This window comes from Mirounga leonina, unplaced genomic scaffold (genome assembly GCF_011800145.1).
Source record: "Mirounga leonina isolate KUSES-001 unplaced genomic scaffold, KU_Mleo_1.0 Mir_153, whole genome shotgun sequence".
Classification (NCBI taxonomy): domain Eukaryota; kingdom Metazoa; phylum Chordata; class Mammalia; order Carnivora; family Phocidae; genus Mirounga; species Mirounga leonina.
The window spans coordinates 13,295,115-13,310,424 of record NW_023270387.1 but is presented as its reverse complement, the minus strand read 5'-3'; the positions used below and the strand labels follow the sequence as shown (position 1 = coordinate 13,310,424).

General features: G+C 42.0%; 1 protein-coding gene across 2 annotated transcripts in view; it reads right to left on the bottom strand.

Annotated features, from left to right (window-relative positions):
• Window positions 1-12,893, bottom strand: part of PAFAH1B2 (platelet activating factor acetylhydrolase 1b catalytic subunit 2) — a 29,467-nt gene extending 16,574 nt beyond the window's left edge. The window contains exons 1-2 of one of the 2 annotated variants that reach the window (XM_035009025.1): window positions 12,752-12,893; window positions 4,574-4,661 (exon numbers count right to left, since the gene is read on the bottom strand). In XM_035009025.1, coding sequence (XP_034864916.1) covers window positions 4,574-4,654 — 81 coding nt within the window. In that variant the 5' untranslated portion in view covers window positions 4,655-4,661; window positions 12,752-12,893. Of the gene's footprint in view, window positions 1-4,563; window positions 4,662-12,751 lie in introns of both variants that reach the window. The other variant, XM_035009024.1, reaches the window with a different exon arrangement.
• Window positions 12,894-15,310: the final 2,417 nt, after the last annotated feature.

Sequence of the window (15,310 nt, the reverse complement as noted above, 5' to 3'; positions counted from 1 at the left end):
TTCTATTTCCCTGATGGCTAGTGATGTTGAACATTTTTTCATGTGTCTGTTAGCCATTCGTATGTCTTCTTTGGAGAAGTGTCTGTTCATGTCTTCTGCCCATTTTGACCTACAGAATCTCCCACAGTCTGGATTTTGTTGACTGTATTCCTATGGTGATCCTAGTGGACACGTTCATCTGCTCCAGGTATTTCCTGATACGTGGTATGGTATTTTGGCAATGCTTCATAGGAAATATTATCACTTCAAAACTTGTTTTGAAATAATTTTAGATCTACAGAGGAGTTGCAAAGATAGTACAGTATTCCCATATACCTTTCACCCAGTTCCCTCCAATGTTAACATCTTACATGAGCATGATACATTGGTTAAACTAAGAAATTAATATTCATAAATAGTATCAACTAAAATAGCTTACTCAGGGGGCACCTGGCTGACTCAGTCAGTAGAGCATGGGACCCTCCATCTCAAAGTTCTAAGTTTGAGCCCTGCATTGGGTGTAGAGATTACTTAAAAATAAAATAAAAATCTTAAAAAAAAAAAAAAACAGTTTACTCAGATCTCACCAATTTTTCCTCTATGTCCTTTTCCTGTTCCCAGGACCAATTCAGGGTATCACATGGCATTGAGTCTACATGTCTCCTTGGTCTCTTCCATCATGGGACAGTTTCTTGGTCTTTCCCTGTATTTCATGTCGTTGACACATTTAGTAGTAGTCAGGTGTTTTGTAGAATGTCCCTCAATTTGGGGCTGATTATTTTGTCACGAACACACTGAGGTGATGAATTATTCTGGAAGCCTACCATGGAGATGATGTGTGTGCCCTTGCTATATCATATCAGAGAGGAGTACACAATATTAACATGACTTATTACTGGTGATGTTAACATTGATCATCTGGTTAAGGTGGTGGTTGCCAGGTTTCTCCAATATATAGTTATTTTTCCTTTCCATACTGTATTTGTTAGAAACAAGACACTAGGGGTGCCTGGGTGGCTCAGTTGGTTGAGCGTCTGCCTTCGGCTCAGGTCATGATCCCAGGGTCCTGGGATCGAGCCCCGCATCGGGCTCCCTGCTCAGCGGGGAGCCTGCTCCTCCCACTCGTCCTCTGTCAAATAAATAAAATCTTAAAGAAAAAGAAACAAGACACTAAATCCAGCTCTCACTGATGGGGAATTAATAAGCTCCACCTTCTGGAGAGAGGGGATATCAAAAAATACGTGGTCTTATGTTAAAACCACCAAGGTAATTTCCAGGGGGATACTCCTGAGGCTAGGCAAATATACTCTCTCTCCTTAAAGGTGTGCCTACTAATTTTAGTATTCACTGATGGACCTTCCCTACAGTAATTATTACCATGGTGTTCAAATGAGGGTTTTCTTTTCCCTCCCTCCTTCTACATTTATTTATTGTTAAAAGATTTTACTTTTACGTAATCTCTAAACCCAATGTGGGGGTCAAACTCACAATCCCAAGATCAAGAGTTGCATTACATGCTCTACTGACTAAGCCAGCCAGGCTCCCCTACATTTATTAATTAAAATTATTATCTTTTCCCCTGTTCATCAATTGTTTATTTATAGCAAAATGGGTTCATGAATATTTACTTTATCCTTTGAGTTATAAACCAATAATATCATGATTTATTATGTCGCTCAAACTGTCCAACTTTGTACTCGGGTGCTCTTTCAGGTTGGCCTCAAGTGGTCAAAGTGAATATCATCAAAGAGACAAACCAGTATCACTGGTCTTCTATGAGATGTGCTAAGGACACTTCTCTTCAGTGATATTCTTGCCATACATCTTTTTTTTTTTTCCTTTTCTTGAGTAGTTGCTCTCTTGCACTACAAGATGCTACAGGTTCATCTTTTATTTCCTTTGTTCCAGCTGTAGATGCAATCATTTCTCCAAGTAGCCCTGATTCCTTTCACTGGAGAAAAGAAACCAAGATCTGAGCATATATTTAATTATTTAGTAAAGTTATTCTTCTATACAGGTTAAAAATTTTTTTTTAAATATTCCTGTTTTTCTTCCATTTGACTATTTTTTTCTAGTCAATGCTAATTATTTAAAGCCTGCTAATTTATGCCAGAACAACAAAGACATCTAGTTCTAGTTACTACTTTTAATAAAGTTATAAATGGCCTAAACGTTCCTAAATATTTGTACCTAAATGGTATTTTCATATATAGCAAAGAAATACTATTTATAAAGAGGAAAGAGGCACCTAGATGGCTCAGTCAGTTAAGCATCTGACTTGTTTTTTTTTTTTTAAGATTTTATTTATTTATTTGAGAGAAAGAGAGAATGAGAGACAGAGAGGATGAGAGGGAGGAGGGTCAGAGGGAGAAGCAGACTCCCTGCCGAGCAGGGAGCCCGATGCGGGACTCGATCCCGGGACTCCAGGATCATGACCTGAGCCAAAGGCAGTCGCTTAACCAACTGAGCCACCCAGGCGCCCAAGCATCTGACTCTTGATTTCGGCTCAGGTCATGATCTCAGGGACCTGGGATCAAGACCTGCATTCAGCTTTGCACTTAGCATGGAGTCGGCTTGGGATTCTCTCTCTCTCCCTCTCACTCTGCCCCTCCCCACCCCACTCAAGCGCTCTCTAAAATAAATGAATAAAATCTTAACTAAATAAAATTTAAAAAATAGGGAGGAAAAAACTATAGCTACGCTTTTAACATGTATGATACACTGCAGAAAAATACAAAAACATACTACTTACAAAAAGTTTAAAAGCATGCAAAAATACTATAAATACAGTTTAGAAATTTAAGATATATGTAGTATGTAAGCACATGAAAAAAAAACCCACCAAATTTAGGATACTGGTTTGGGGACAGGGAGGTGGGAAAGAGAAAAAATGATCAATGAGAGGTATACACAGAACATCAATTCTATTAGCAATGTTTTATTTTTTTAGGGTGAGTGGTAAATACACAGAATGGCCAGTGGATTTCATAATACTTTTTAAGATATAAATGAACTGGGGCATCTGGGTGGCTCAATCAGTTAAGCGTCTGCCTTCGGCTCAGGGATTGAGCCCTGCATCTGGCTCCCTGCTGAGCAGGAAGCCTGTTTCTCCCTCTGCCACTCCCGTTTGTGCTTGCTCTCTCCCTCTCTGTCAAATAAATAAATGAAATCTTAAAAAAAAAAGAGGATATAAACAAACTAGGAAGATTAAGAATAACCATGCAGCTGATCCATATAAAAGTCAAAAAAAAGTACTTACTACCACTCAAAATTAGCTAGTAGACAGATTGATTTTTAAGTCTGGGAAGACAAAAACAGAAGTAGACAACTATCAAGAGTATAAACAGAATCACTAAATACTAAAATGCAAAACTCTGGGTACTTAAAATCATATAGAACTTGTTATTCCAAAGAGGAAATATGGTTGGAAAGCAATAGATGAAGGTTAAATACAGTTATGGTTAAGTGATAACAGCTTATTAAAAGGCAGCTAAGAATACAAAGGAGACACAGTGCTACAAAACAATGGAACACATCAAGAAGACATAGGAACCCGGAGAGGAGTCCCACTTGCTAAACCTGGGACAATGTGAGCTTGAAAATTACAACGATTATAACGCCCTGGAAAGAATAAGAACTATGAGTCCACACCATAATAAAGAAGAACTGGTTTAGGCCAACAACATCTTCAGTGATCAAAGTTAATCGCCAATAAGACAAACCAACACCATGTACCTTCTATGTGACGCACTGAGGACATCACTTCACTGATACCTGCCAAAAATGTGTAATCTGAATCTTGATTAGGAGGAAAAAGATAACCCAAATTGAGGAACATTCCGCAAAAGAAATGGCCTATATTCCAAACTGTCAGTGTCATGAAAAACAAAGGCTAAGCAATATTTCAAAGTAAAGGAGAATAACAAGACAGGACAACAGAATGCAACGTGTGATTGTAGACTGGGAGGAAAATTGACATAAAAACATTGGGACAAATGGAGAATTGTGAACATGGCATGATATCAATGTTAAATGTCCTGGCTTTAATAACCATTCTGTAGTTTTATAAGAAAATGTCCTTATTCTTAGAAAATGCACTGAAATATTTAGGGGTGAAGGGGCATGATAATTGCAACTTCCTCTCAAATGGTTCAGAAAACACTGAATGTTGGTATGTGCACATACAAATACAAGCAGATATGAACAGAACCTTCAGGCAGATGTAGCAAAACGTTAACTAGCAGGTTTGGATGAAGGATATAGGGAGTTCTTTCTAAAATTTTTGCACATTTGTGTAATTTTGAAATTACTTCAAAATAAAAAGCGCTTACCAAAAAAAAAAAAAAAAATGCTGTGGAGACACTGTTATCTTTCAAGAGGAACAAAGGGCAATGACTATGCTTTCAAAATATTCCTCTGGTCCAACATCAGGCTAGTGATTAGGTATGACATTAGCGTAACATTAGATTTTTATTTAAAGTAATGATTCTTATTGACCATAAAAATGCATGCACTTTTGTGGCTTTGGTCAAAAGAGTCTGGAAAACTGAAGAGACTCATCTTTGGTGAATAATACATACGCACTTCCTTTTACCTGAGACATCCATCTGTCATCTCCTTGAATATCTTCTGCTGCATGTGGAATAGCTGCTGGGTTTGAGTCCCCTTGGCTCATTCTATACCTGAGGGGAAAAATGTCTACGTCATGTTTCATTCATTAACAGGAACGTCTGTTGCCACTTAAATATTACATGCTAGGTTTTAAATAATAATTTAAGTCTCATTGTGGCTTTGCCTAGAAATGAAACTGGAGTTTATTTTCAGTAGACGTTGAGTTCTAGGACATGACTGCTTAAGTCCCATGAATATCTAGCATCCTCAAACTTCCAGACAGGTTCGAGTATCATTTAGGAACAGTGCATTACAATGAAAAAATCTGCTCCAAGTATATACTTTACATCTACATTAATTTTTCATAATTACATGTTAATGCAAGCACCAAATGACATAAGGGATCAGACACTTAAGAGTTCAATGAAACCTGCATTAGAGGCTTTTAGACTGCTCCAGTTAGACACTGGAGAATTGCTATAGCCTGATTAGAATCCATTGGTTACTAAATATCACACAAATAACTACTACAGATTGTGACAAAACTAGTCATAGGCTTTGGCACTGGTTTTTGACAAATGTTTACTAGGTATTTTATTTTTGATAGGTATCCACCAAGAAAATGTTATTAATGACGAGTTCAAATACGGCATCTGAGAGTGGAGAAGGCGTAAGCGAAATTCAGAAAACCTAGAAATGCTAATCTAGAAAGACAAAGACACCAGACTGTTTTCAGTCAACTCTGGAGAATACATACTAGAGACATCGGGCTCGAGAAATCACTTGGCATATACAAAGAATGGTGAAAAATAGGAAAATCTGGGGTTTTGTGGCTTAAAGAGGACCATTCTCTTTTTCTTTCCCTTGCTATCATCAAATACAGCTAAGCTTTCTCTGAAAAAGGACTGAGTTCTATTCATTCAATAAGTATTTACTGAGTAAACAAAACACACTAGATTGGCATAGCAGTAATTTTTGAGAATCAGAAAGTAACAAAGCTCTAAATGTGAAAATATACCTTTATTCATGAAAAATACGTTATAGAAGCAAACCAATGTTTTAACACTAACTTTGCAAACCAATTAGTTCCACTCTAAATGACACTAGGTCTAAGAAAATTAGGCTTAGGGTTAAACCCGTATCTAACTCGAAATGTAAAACATCATCCACACCCTGTGTACAGACCTTCCTCAACTTATAATAGGATTACATCTGGATAAACCCATCATAAGTTGAAAATATCCTAAGTACGGGCACCTGGATGGCTCAGTCCTGACTCTTGATTTCAGCTCAGGTCATGATCTCAGGGTCATGAGACTGAGCCCTGTGTGGGCTCCAGGCTCAGCAGGGAGTCTGCTTGAGATTCTTGCCCTCTCCTTCTGCCCCTCTCCCCGCTCGCATGCTCTCACTCTCTATAATATAAATAAATAAATCTAAAAAAAAGAGAAAGAAAAATCCCAAGTCAAAAATGCATTTAATACACCTAATCTACCAAACAGCATGACCTAGCTTACCTGAAATGTGCTCAAAACACTTCTATTAGCCTACAGTTGGGCAACATCATCTAACACAAAACCTATTTTACAATAGAGTACTGAATATCTCCTGTAACTTACTGAATACTGTACTGGATGTGGTAAACAGAATGGTTGTCCCTGTATCGGATGCTGACCCTCACGGTCACGTGGTTGACTGGGAGCTTCGGCTCACTGCCACTGCCCAGCATCACCAGAGGATCCTGTCGCATGTTGCTAGCCCAGGAAAAGATCAAACTTCGAACCCTGCCCTGCGCGTGTGGGGTGGGGAACCACCCTGCCCTAGGTGTGTGGGTTGGGTCCGGTGGCTTTATGATAACCACCTGTGACCAACAAAGAATAACTAGCCCCTAAAAAGGAAGTAAGCCATCGAAGGTGTTATAAATAGAGATGTTTAAAGGATTTAAGTTCCCTGGTTAGCTTTCTATAAAAGACCAACCTTAAAGGCCCTTGTACGCAACCCTGTGGGGACCCCCTCACTCTTGAGAGCTTTTTCTGTATCTTCAATAAACTTTATTCACATACACACACAGAAAAAATCAAACTTCGAAACTGGAAGTACGGTTTCTACTGAATGCATACGGCATTTACACCATTGTAAAGTCAAAATATCATAAGTAGAACCATTAAGTCAGGGACAATCTGTATATATTTATTTAGATTACTAAAATTTGCAACTATCAGAAAATAATAGCTATCTATGAAGGACTACATATGCCATGTTTTTTATACATACCACTTCCAATCCTTGCAAAACAAAAAAATGAGGATCAGATAATTTAGGTACTTTGTGCAGTAAGTGAAGGAAATTAGGTTTGCTTGACCCCAGTAATGTCACATCTGGCCCACTAATTCACAAAGCAGTTCATGCTGACTCCCTAAAGAGGCCTTGTATCTTTTTTTTTTTTTTTTTAAGATTTTATTTATTTGAGAGAGAGAGACACAGGAGAGAGGGAACACAAGCAGGGGGAGTGGGAGAGGGAGAAGCAGGCTTCCCACCAAGCAGGGAGCCCGATGTGATGCGGGGCTCGATCCCAGGACCCTGGGATCATGACCTGAGCCGAAGGCAGATCCTTAACAGCTGAGCCACCCAGGCGCCCCGAGGCCTTATATCTAACCATTTCACCCCAAAAACATAAACTACCTGGAGCTAAAAACATCAATGTAAAATACAAGAATTGGGAAGAACTGCAAGATGAATCTGTATAGCTCCAATCAAATTATGGTATCTGGTTGAGGCTTCACTGCCTGAGAAAAGTATGGGAAAATTAAAAGATTCATAAAGGACAAAGAAAAGGGGAGCCTGGGTGACTCAGTTGGTTAAGCGTCTGCCTTCGGCTCAGGTCATGGTCCCAGGGTCTTAGGATCGAGCCCCACACTGGGCTCCCTGCTCCATGGGAAGCCTGCTTCTCCCTCTCCCACTCCCCCTGCTTGTGGTTCCCTCTCTCACTGTCTCTCTCTCTGTCAAATAAATAAATAAAATCTTTAAAAAAGGAAAAAGAAAAAAAATGATTAAAGGAGATTAAGACAGTCACATAGAAACCTTTAGTTTTGGGGGCACCTGGGCAGCTCAGTTGGTTAAGGGTCTGCCTTTGGCTCAGGTCATGATCCCCGGGTCCTGGGACAGAGCCCTGGGATAGAGCTTCTCCCTCTCCTCCCCCCCTCTGGTGCTCTATCTCTGTCTCTCTCTCTCAAATAAATAAATCTTAAAAACAAAACATTTAATTTTAGGTGTTTTTTTTTTTAAGGATTTATTTGAGAGAGAGAGAGAGAGTGCGCACACATGTAGGAAGAGGGAGATAGTTGAGCAGAGTCCTCGCTGAGCTCAGAGCCCACTTGGGGATCGATCTCATGACCCTGAGATCATGACCTGAGCGGAAACCAAGAGTCGGATCCTTAACCGACTGGGCCACCCAGGCGCCCTGCTTTTGTTTTTAAACTAGTAAAACATTCTATACGTTCCATACAAAAGTTTCTTTGGGTCTAAATTCAATTCTAGATTGAAGTCTGGCTATTCAGGTTAAATCTGACATGGTGCTTAACAGTAGTTTTAATTTTAAAAATAGCTTTCTTTCCTGCCGATCATACAGCTGTTATTAGCCTTAAGACAGACAAAGGGCAACCAAGTTTTCCCACCTTATGGATTTCAAAATTACATATATAATGTAAAGAAGTACAGCAACAAACAGCTTCACTTTCCACTAATTCAAAAGACTATTTCCTAAATTTTTAAATAGATTTTCTTCTTTACCTTTTTTTAAAAGGGGAGAGCGGCAGAGGGAAAGGAGAGAGAAATTTTTAAATTTTTTAATTAATTTTATTTTTAAAAGATTTATTTATTTGACAAAGAGAAAGGGTACAAGCAGAGGGAGTGACAGGGAGAGGGAGAGGGAGAAGCAGGCTTTCTGCCAAGTGGGGATCCCAGGATCTGGGATCATGACCTGAGCCGAAGGCAGACACTTAACCAACTGAGCCACCCATGTCCCAGAATCTTTTTTTTTTTTTTAAAGATTTATTTATTTATTTGAGAGAGAGAGACAGAGAGAGTGGGGGGAGGGGGAGAGAATCTCAAGCAGACTCTGGGCTGAGCAGGGAACCCAACTCGGGCTGGATCCCAGAACCCTGAGATTATGACCTGAGCTGAAACCAAGAGCTGGACGCTCAACCCACTGAGCCACCCAGGCACCCCTTAATTTTTAAAAACCCAACTATTTCATTAGTTTGTTGTCATTTGTTTTCCTACCTGGAGAGACACTTAACATGTTAGGTATTTTTGAGGTAAAAGTTAACTGACACAAAATTAACTGAGAGACCACTACTGAAACAGAGAAGAAAAATCTGTCCTACTCTCACTATATGATTATATAATTAAACTATTGTTCCTGGGGATTGTTTAAAGAACAAGGGTGACAAACTGCGAATATAAGGTACCTTCATAATAACACGTATTCTAATATATCCCTCATCACTTAAAAGACAAAATGCAGGCACTTCAACTTCATTTCAGTTCTTGGGATTCCATATTCGGATCTTGAAAAGCTTAAAGAATTTTGACAAACTGGAGGGTGTCTAGAGGAAAGGAGCCAAGCTGGTAAGAAACTGAAAGCCTGTCCTATTAGAAACAGTTGAATGAAACAGGTATGTTTATAATCTGTAGAAAAACTGGTTAGGGAAGAGGAAGAGAGGACATAAATAACTGCCAAACTATTTGATGATTACTAGGAGGAGATATTACCCTTATTTTGCATGTCCCCAAATAGGAAGGTAAGGCCAGTGGATAGAATGTACAGTTAGACAAATTTCTAACAAGTATGACTACAAAATGACATGGCCTGTCTCTCACAGATTCCTCCAATGGAGATTCAAAAAGAGGCAAGCTGAATCCCTAACAAGAAAGCATAAAGTGAACTAAAGCATGAGTAAAGATTGGTCCAGATTTGTGGTGCCCAAACATCTTTAATGTTCTAGAATCTTTTTGAAATGTGTCTTATTATATATTTACTTATAAATTAAATGTCTAAGTTACTGTTAATCTATATATTAAATATTAGTAAAGTTTACTTTTTCCTTTTACATAAAAAATAAATGTACGAAGTTCTGAATTGTTTCCTGTATTCCAATGGTTCATCTTCTGCAATCCCCAGGGAGTGCACATACTCTACTTTCAAGACCAATGGTCTATTTAAGCTATAAAATCTTTCTAGATCTAGGATTCAATTCACTAACATGGATTTTCAGAGTTCCTCCAACAGATAAATAACTGTTGTAAAATAATAATCACAATTAAAATTAAGAACTTACTATTTACAAGACACTGTGCTAGGCGCTTTGTTATTTAAATAAAACTGAAGCTCAGAGAGATTTAAAGAACCTGCTCCATGATGGGGAGAGCTGAAATTGGAACTCAGGCTGCTATACCTCTAAAGCCTATCATTCTTGAGCAAAGGGTGTCAGGCTCGATATAGAAAAGCCACGATAAATTCTCATTTACTAATCTGATTCACCTATCTACCTTATTATTACTAACCAAATTTAATGGCATCCTGATACCCTGAGCAAAACACTTTCATCTTGGTACTAAATTTCTTCATGGACAAAATGAAGAAATAGGGACAGAGAAACCGAGGGAAAAGATGTCACTTATCTAAGGCTACCAGGCAGGTAGAATTGAGAGAAGATTGCAAAATATTCCCAATTAGCTAGTCTTTTTTTTTTTTTCCTGTAACTATGAATACAAGGTCATCCTTCCTCCTCAACAAGGGCAAAGTATCTGAGCAAAAATTTCTTTGTGCCTTCAGACACTTGGATTTTGTATTGTTTTGCTAAATCAAATTCTCACAATACAACGTAGCTTTCAGTTTTACTGATGGCTATGGATTGATAACATCCTTAAAGAGCAGGTAAAGAAAAAGTGAGCCACAAACCCATGCAACCTCCTAAGAACGAAGCTAGAAATGTACAATCTAGGGATCTATGCATTTAGAAGATTCAAATAATTTGGGAGTCAAATAAAATAAGCTGTTGAATTCTTTGTAAGAGAAATGAAGAATGAATCAGGAGCTATCCAGAGTACAGCCTGTGATAGGACACAAAAACCTGAATGATTTTGGGTTTCCTGCCTCAGAGCAATACCATACGCAGCAGTATTCGGAATAGTGAAGCTGTAATCAGTAACGTAATAAAAAAAGTACCAATAGGGAGGTGGATTCTGACTCCCATTTCACCTTCCTGATTCATAATAATCCCTTTGGGGGGGATTATTTTAAGTCACTAACTTCTGATCACAAACAGCAGGTTCAGTTAGAGAAACCAAGGAGAACGGAGATAAAGGTCTAAAGAACAAAAGTTTCGTTAATTTACCAGGAGAGACTACTCCAGGGAATCTCTGATTGTCCATTAAAATGTAAATTCTTTGGAAAAATGAGGAGTAAGCAACTTGCACAGCACTTCCCAATTTTCCTGCATTTTCTATCTTCTTTCTACCTTAACTTGGACTATAACGGTGAACACCAGAATTTCCAGATACTTACACCAGTATGTGGTGTAGCTGGTGTAGCATGTTTAATCAGAAACCAGTTCCAACAACAAAGAAATATAAATTCTCAAGCTCAGCTGGATCTTTAGTTTAACCAGGAAACAGAGGGAGGAGAAAAGTTGCGCCAAGAATTAAAAGATTTAGAATGTGTCCACTCTAACCTAAGCCTCTTCATTTTGCTTCAGAGGGAGTTGGCAGCAATATTCTGAAAGGGAAGAAAAGCCTCATCCAGAAGACCCTGCCTCAGTGGGCTGGCGGGTGAGTCCCAGGGTTCCAGCACATCCATAATTTATTATCAAATGCCCGCCCAAGCCAACAAATTAAAGCACAATGATTTCCTACTCCTCCCCTGCTCCCCCACAAGGAGGCAACCTTTATATCAGAACAATGTGCCCAGGAGAGAATCTAAAGACACAAGGCTTATCCAAGGCAAAGCTGTATTCAAATGCTCAGGAGAGACCACACTCTGTATTTTTTCCTTCTTCTTTCTCCATACCTTTATCCCCCTCGCCCCAATTTAAAACTGTACAAAATGAGATCCTAGAGTGGGTGCAGATGATCTTCCCTTTCTCTGCAGACACACTCTAAAAAAGAGCCAGAGACTGAAGTGCTTGCTTTTCTTAAGGTTCGTGCGTAAGTCATGGAAAGCAACGCTGGCTTGAGAGCTATGGGAAGCAGAACAGTGAGTCACCATGCAACGGGTATATCGCAAACCTGCAGGCCAGCAGGTCTCGCTCCTGTAAATGGACATGGATGGACCAAGTGGAAAAGCACCAGAGAAAATCTGTCCATTGGCCTCTTTAAGCAGCTGGTTGACCTTGGGCAAATCACCAACCTTGCTGGGCCTCATCTCTAAAATGAGGGGCTGGGCAACATGGCCCTCTAAGAAATAATCCCCTCGGAGCCCTGACAGTCTGCGGGTTTTTGAATACATTAGGGGAAACGGAGAAGTTTCTAAAGAGTTGACATTTTTCAACAAAAAGGGGAGGAAAAAGTGCTCGGTCAACAAGCCACCGAGTAACGGGCCTGAGCCCGGGTTAAAGGCCTCTCCGACCGGGGAAAGGGGAGGGAGGGTCAGAGGTTCGGGCGCGGGGATGGAGGGAAGAGGCAACAGCTGAGACCGAAGGCAGAAGAGTTGCTACAAACGCGGCTGGCGGCGGCGAACCGCCGGCCACCGCGAGCTGGGGTGCCGAGAGGCCTGCTCCAGGGGGTGGGCCGGGGAGGAGCGGCCGCCCCGCCACCGTAGTCCCCCTGCACCCCTCCCCTGGGAAAGGCGGGTGGAGACGGCGGCCAGCGGCGGAGCCGAGTCGGCAGGTTTGGGGGTGGGGTGCCGGCGGGAGGCTCTACGGGGGGCGGCGAGCGGTCCGGGGAGTGCCGGGGACAGCACGGGCAGCTGGGGAAGCAGCGCTGGGCCGCGGAGAAGGCGCGCGCGCGAGGTCCCCCGAGGGTCGGCGGGGGGGGAGGTGGCGCGGGGGGAGGGGCCCGGACAGTGGGGGAGGGGAGGTCGCGGGCCTCTCACAATAACAAATCGCAGGCCCTTCCGACCCCCACCTCTAAGCCTCCGGTTCCCCGCGACCCTGGCTGCACTCACTCAGGCAGAGGGTCCGTACGGGCCCCAAGCGGCTGCGGCGTCGGCGGGTGGCGCGTCTGTCGCTCGCTCAGTCCCGGCGGCCCCGCTCCGGCGCGTCCCTCCTCGGGCCCCAGCACCAGCGGCAGCGCCCCCACTTCCGGTTCCCCTGCCACTCAAGCAAATGGCTTCCGGAAGTCCCGCCTCGTCCTGCGCGGCCTCCGCGTGGCTCCTCGCTCCCCGCTTTCCCTGTCTGCGGGCACTCGCTGCTGGCGCTCAGGTGCCCCGCCACGCCCTGCGAGGTTCCCCGCATTGTTCTCTGTCCTGCCCTCTTTTTGCACGTAGTCTGCATGAGGTGCAAACTGTCTTTCCTTCGACTGCATCCCTCAATCCTGCGTTAATGTCGCCGCGGAGTGGAGGTGGCATTTGGGACAATGTGGCGTGACCTCACACTGACGCCATTCCTCTCCCGCCCGGCCAGCCTGGCTTCTTTCTCCACCCCGTGGAATCAACCAGATTGCTGTAACTGGGAGGGAAATAGGGCCCCAAGGTTAATGAGACAGTCTGCCACATTATGAGTGGAGTTTGTTTCTGTGATGAATGGACGGGTGTGGGGGGACCGCCTCTTAAGGTGATACCATAGGGGGCTGGCGGGTCAGCCCTTAACAGTCCATCCAGTTTAGGGGAAGACACACATATACAAAGTCAACACTAAAAAGAGTACATGCCAAATGCTATATAAATGCGGGACCTGTAAGGGTAGAGAGGGAGGGCGAAAGATGTGCGCCGGCTTATGGCAGCGAGAGGTTTGGTAGAGCACACGCCTGAGCTGGCCCTTTAAGACTTCATTCAGACCTACGCCAGGTAGTAGGTAGAGCCTCCCAGCGCTCTGATACGATGGGGGGCAAAGGGGGCCGGCGGTAATTTTGCTGAGAACACCTGTTAAGACTACTATAAAAATCAGGATATATCAAATTGGTTTTCAGCTCACCTGTGCTGTCAAGTGATACTACGTTTACCAGGCATGTATAATCCAAAATAATTTTGTCCTTGTATAGAATGATTTTTACACTGCTAATTTACCTTGGAATTTTCTTGCAGACACTGTATGGCACACCAGTACGTGCTCAGTAAATGTTTGTTGTTTTAAGTGTTATACTGAAAAGAAGTCATGTTTGGGGAACTCAAGAGGCAGCCCAGAAATATGTTGATAACAGAAGAGAAACAGCTTGAATTATTCTCAGGGGATAAATCCACAGAATCTGGCATTTCCCCAATTGTAACACTCAACACACTTTAATGTAATTACTACTTTAATACTCTGTCTTCACTGCTATAGTGTAAGCTCTGAGGGAGCAGGCACTGTGTTCTTTGGATTCCCAGCACCTGGCACAGTGCCTCAATCACAGTAGACGTTAAATATTGCTGCATGAGGAATGAATGATCAAGGGTTGATTTTGTGCCTGTGTGGAACCCATGGCCTCTCTCCCTACTTTTTTGTTTTCAACTTTTTAATTAAGAAACATAAACAAGGGAGGTGTACCCCTAGGAAATACTAAACCTAGTTAAACTAGCTTCTGCAAATATTGAAATACCTTTATGGCTCGGGCAGTTTTTATTGTTTTGGCAAAATCTCAATGTCATTGAACCCTGAAATCTATCAAGAGCTTCTTTCCTGGGCGCCTGGGTGGCTCAGTTGGTTAAGCGGCTGCCTTCGGCTCAGGTCATGATCCTGGAGTCCCTGGATCGAGTCCCACATCGCGCTCCCTGCTCAGCAGGGAGTCTGCTTCTCCCTCTGACCCTAACCCCTCTCATGTGCTCTCTCTCATTCTCTCTCTCTCAAATAAATACATAATAAAATTAAAAAAAAAAAAAGAACTTCTTTCCTGAATTTGTCTGTTTTAGCTTTCTAAATAGATCATTTTCAAAAATAAGCAGGTGGTACAGTGGAAAGGACCCTGAACTAGGCTTCAGGGTGTCCCGGGGTGTTGTCTGCAGGCTACTGCTATTTTACTTCTTCAAGCCTTTGTTTCTTAGTCTGTAAGATAAAAAGAATGGACTAGATGATTGCTAAGGTCCTTTTTAGCTCTCAATTTCTACCCTCCTCCCCGTTACATTCAGGAAGATAATTCTGAGGGCATCCACATCCTATCTCACTCCTCCTCACTTCCCACACACAAATCCCCTTCCCCCCGGGTCCCATTCAGAGTCGGTGTTTTCCATACAGTCCCAGTTGGTGATAGGTAAAAACAACTTTTCTGACTATGACACAAATTGACGGAAAACTATCCAGAGAGCTTGTGCTTCAAGTTGTTTTTCCATTAACGATGGGTTTTATGAATCCATCCAGATTCTTTATAGTCTGGTTTCCCTATTGATTAAATGCTACCCTAAAGGGAGAAAATATATAAATCCTGACAAAATGTCTGTGGACTGATTGGAGTCCTCAAATGGGCAAAAGTAAAAGGGATCTAATGTAAACCTAGGACTTTGAGAATGAGAAGTGTCAAAATACTACCCAAGTGGGGGCGCCTGGGTGGCTCAGTTGGTTGGGCAGCTGCCTTCGGCTCAGGTCGTGATCCT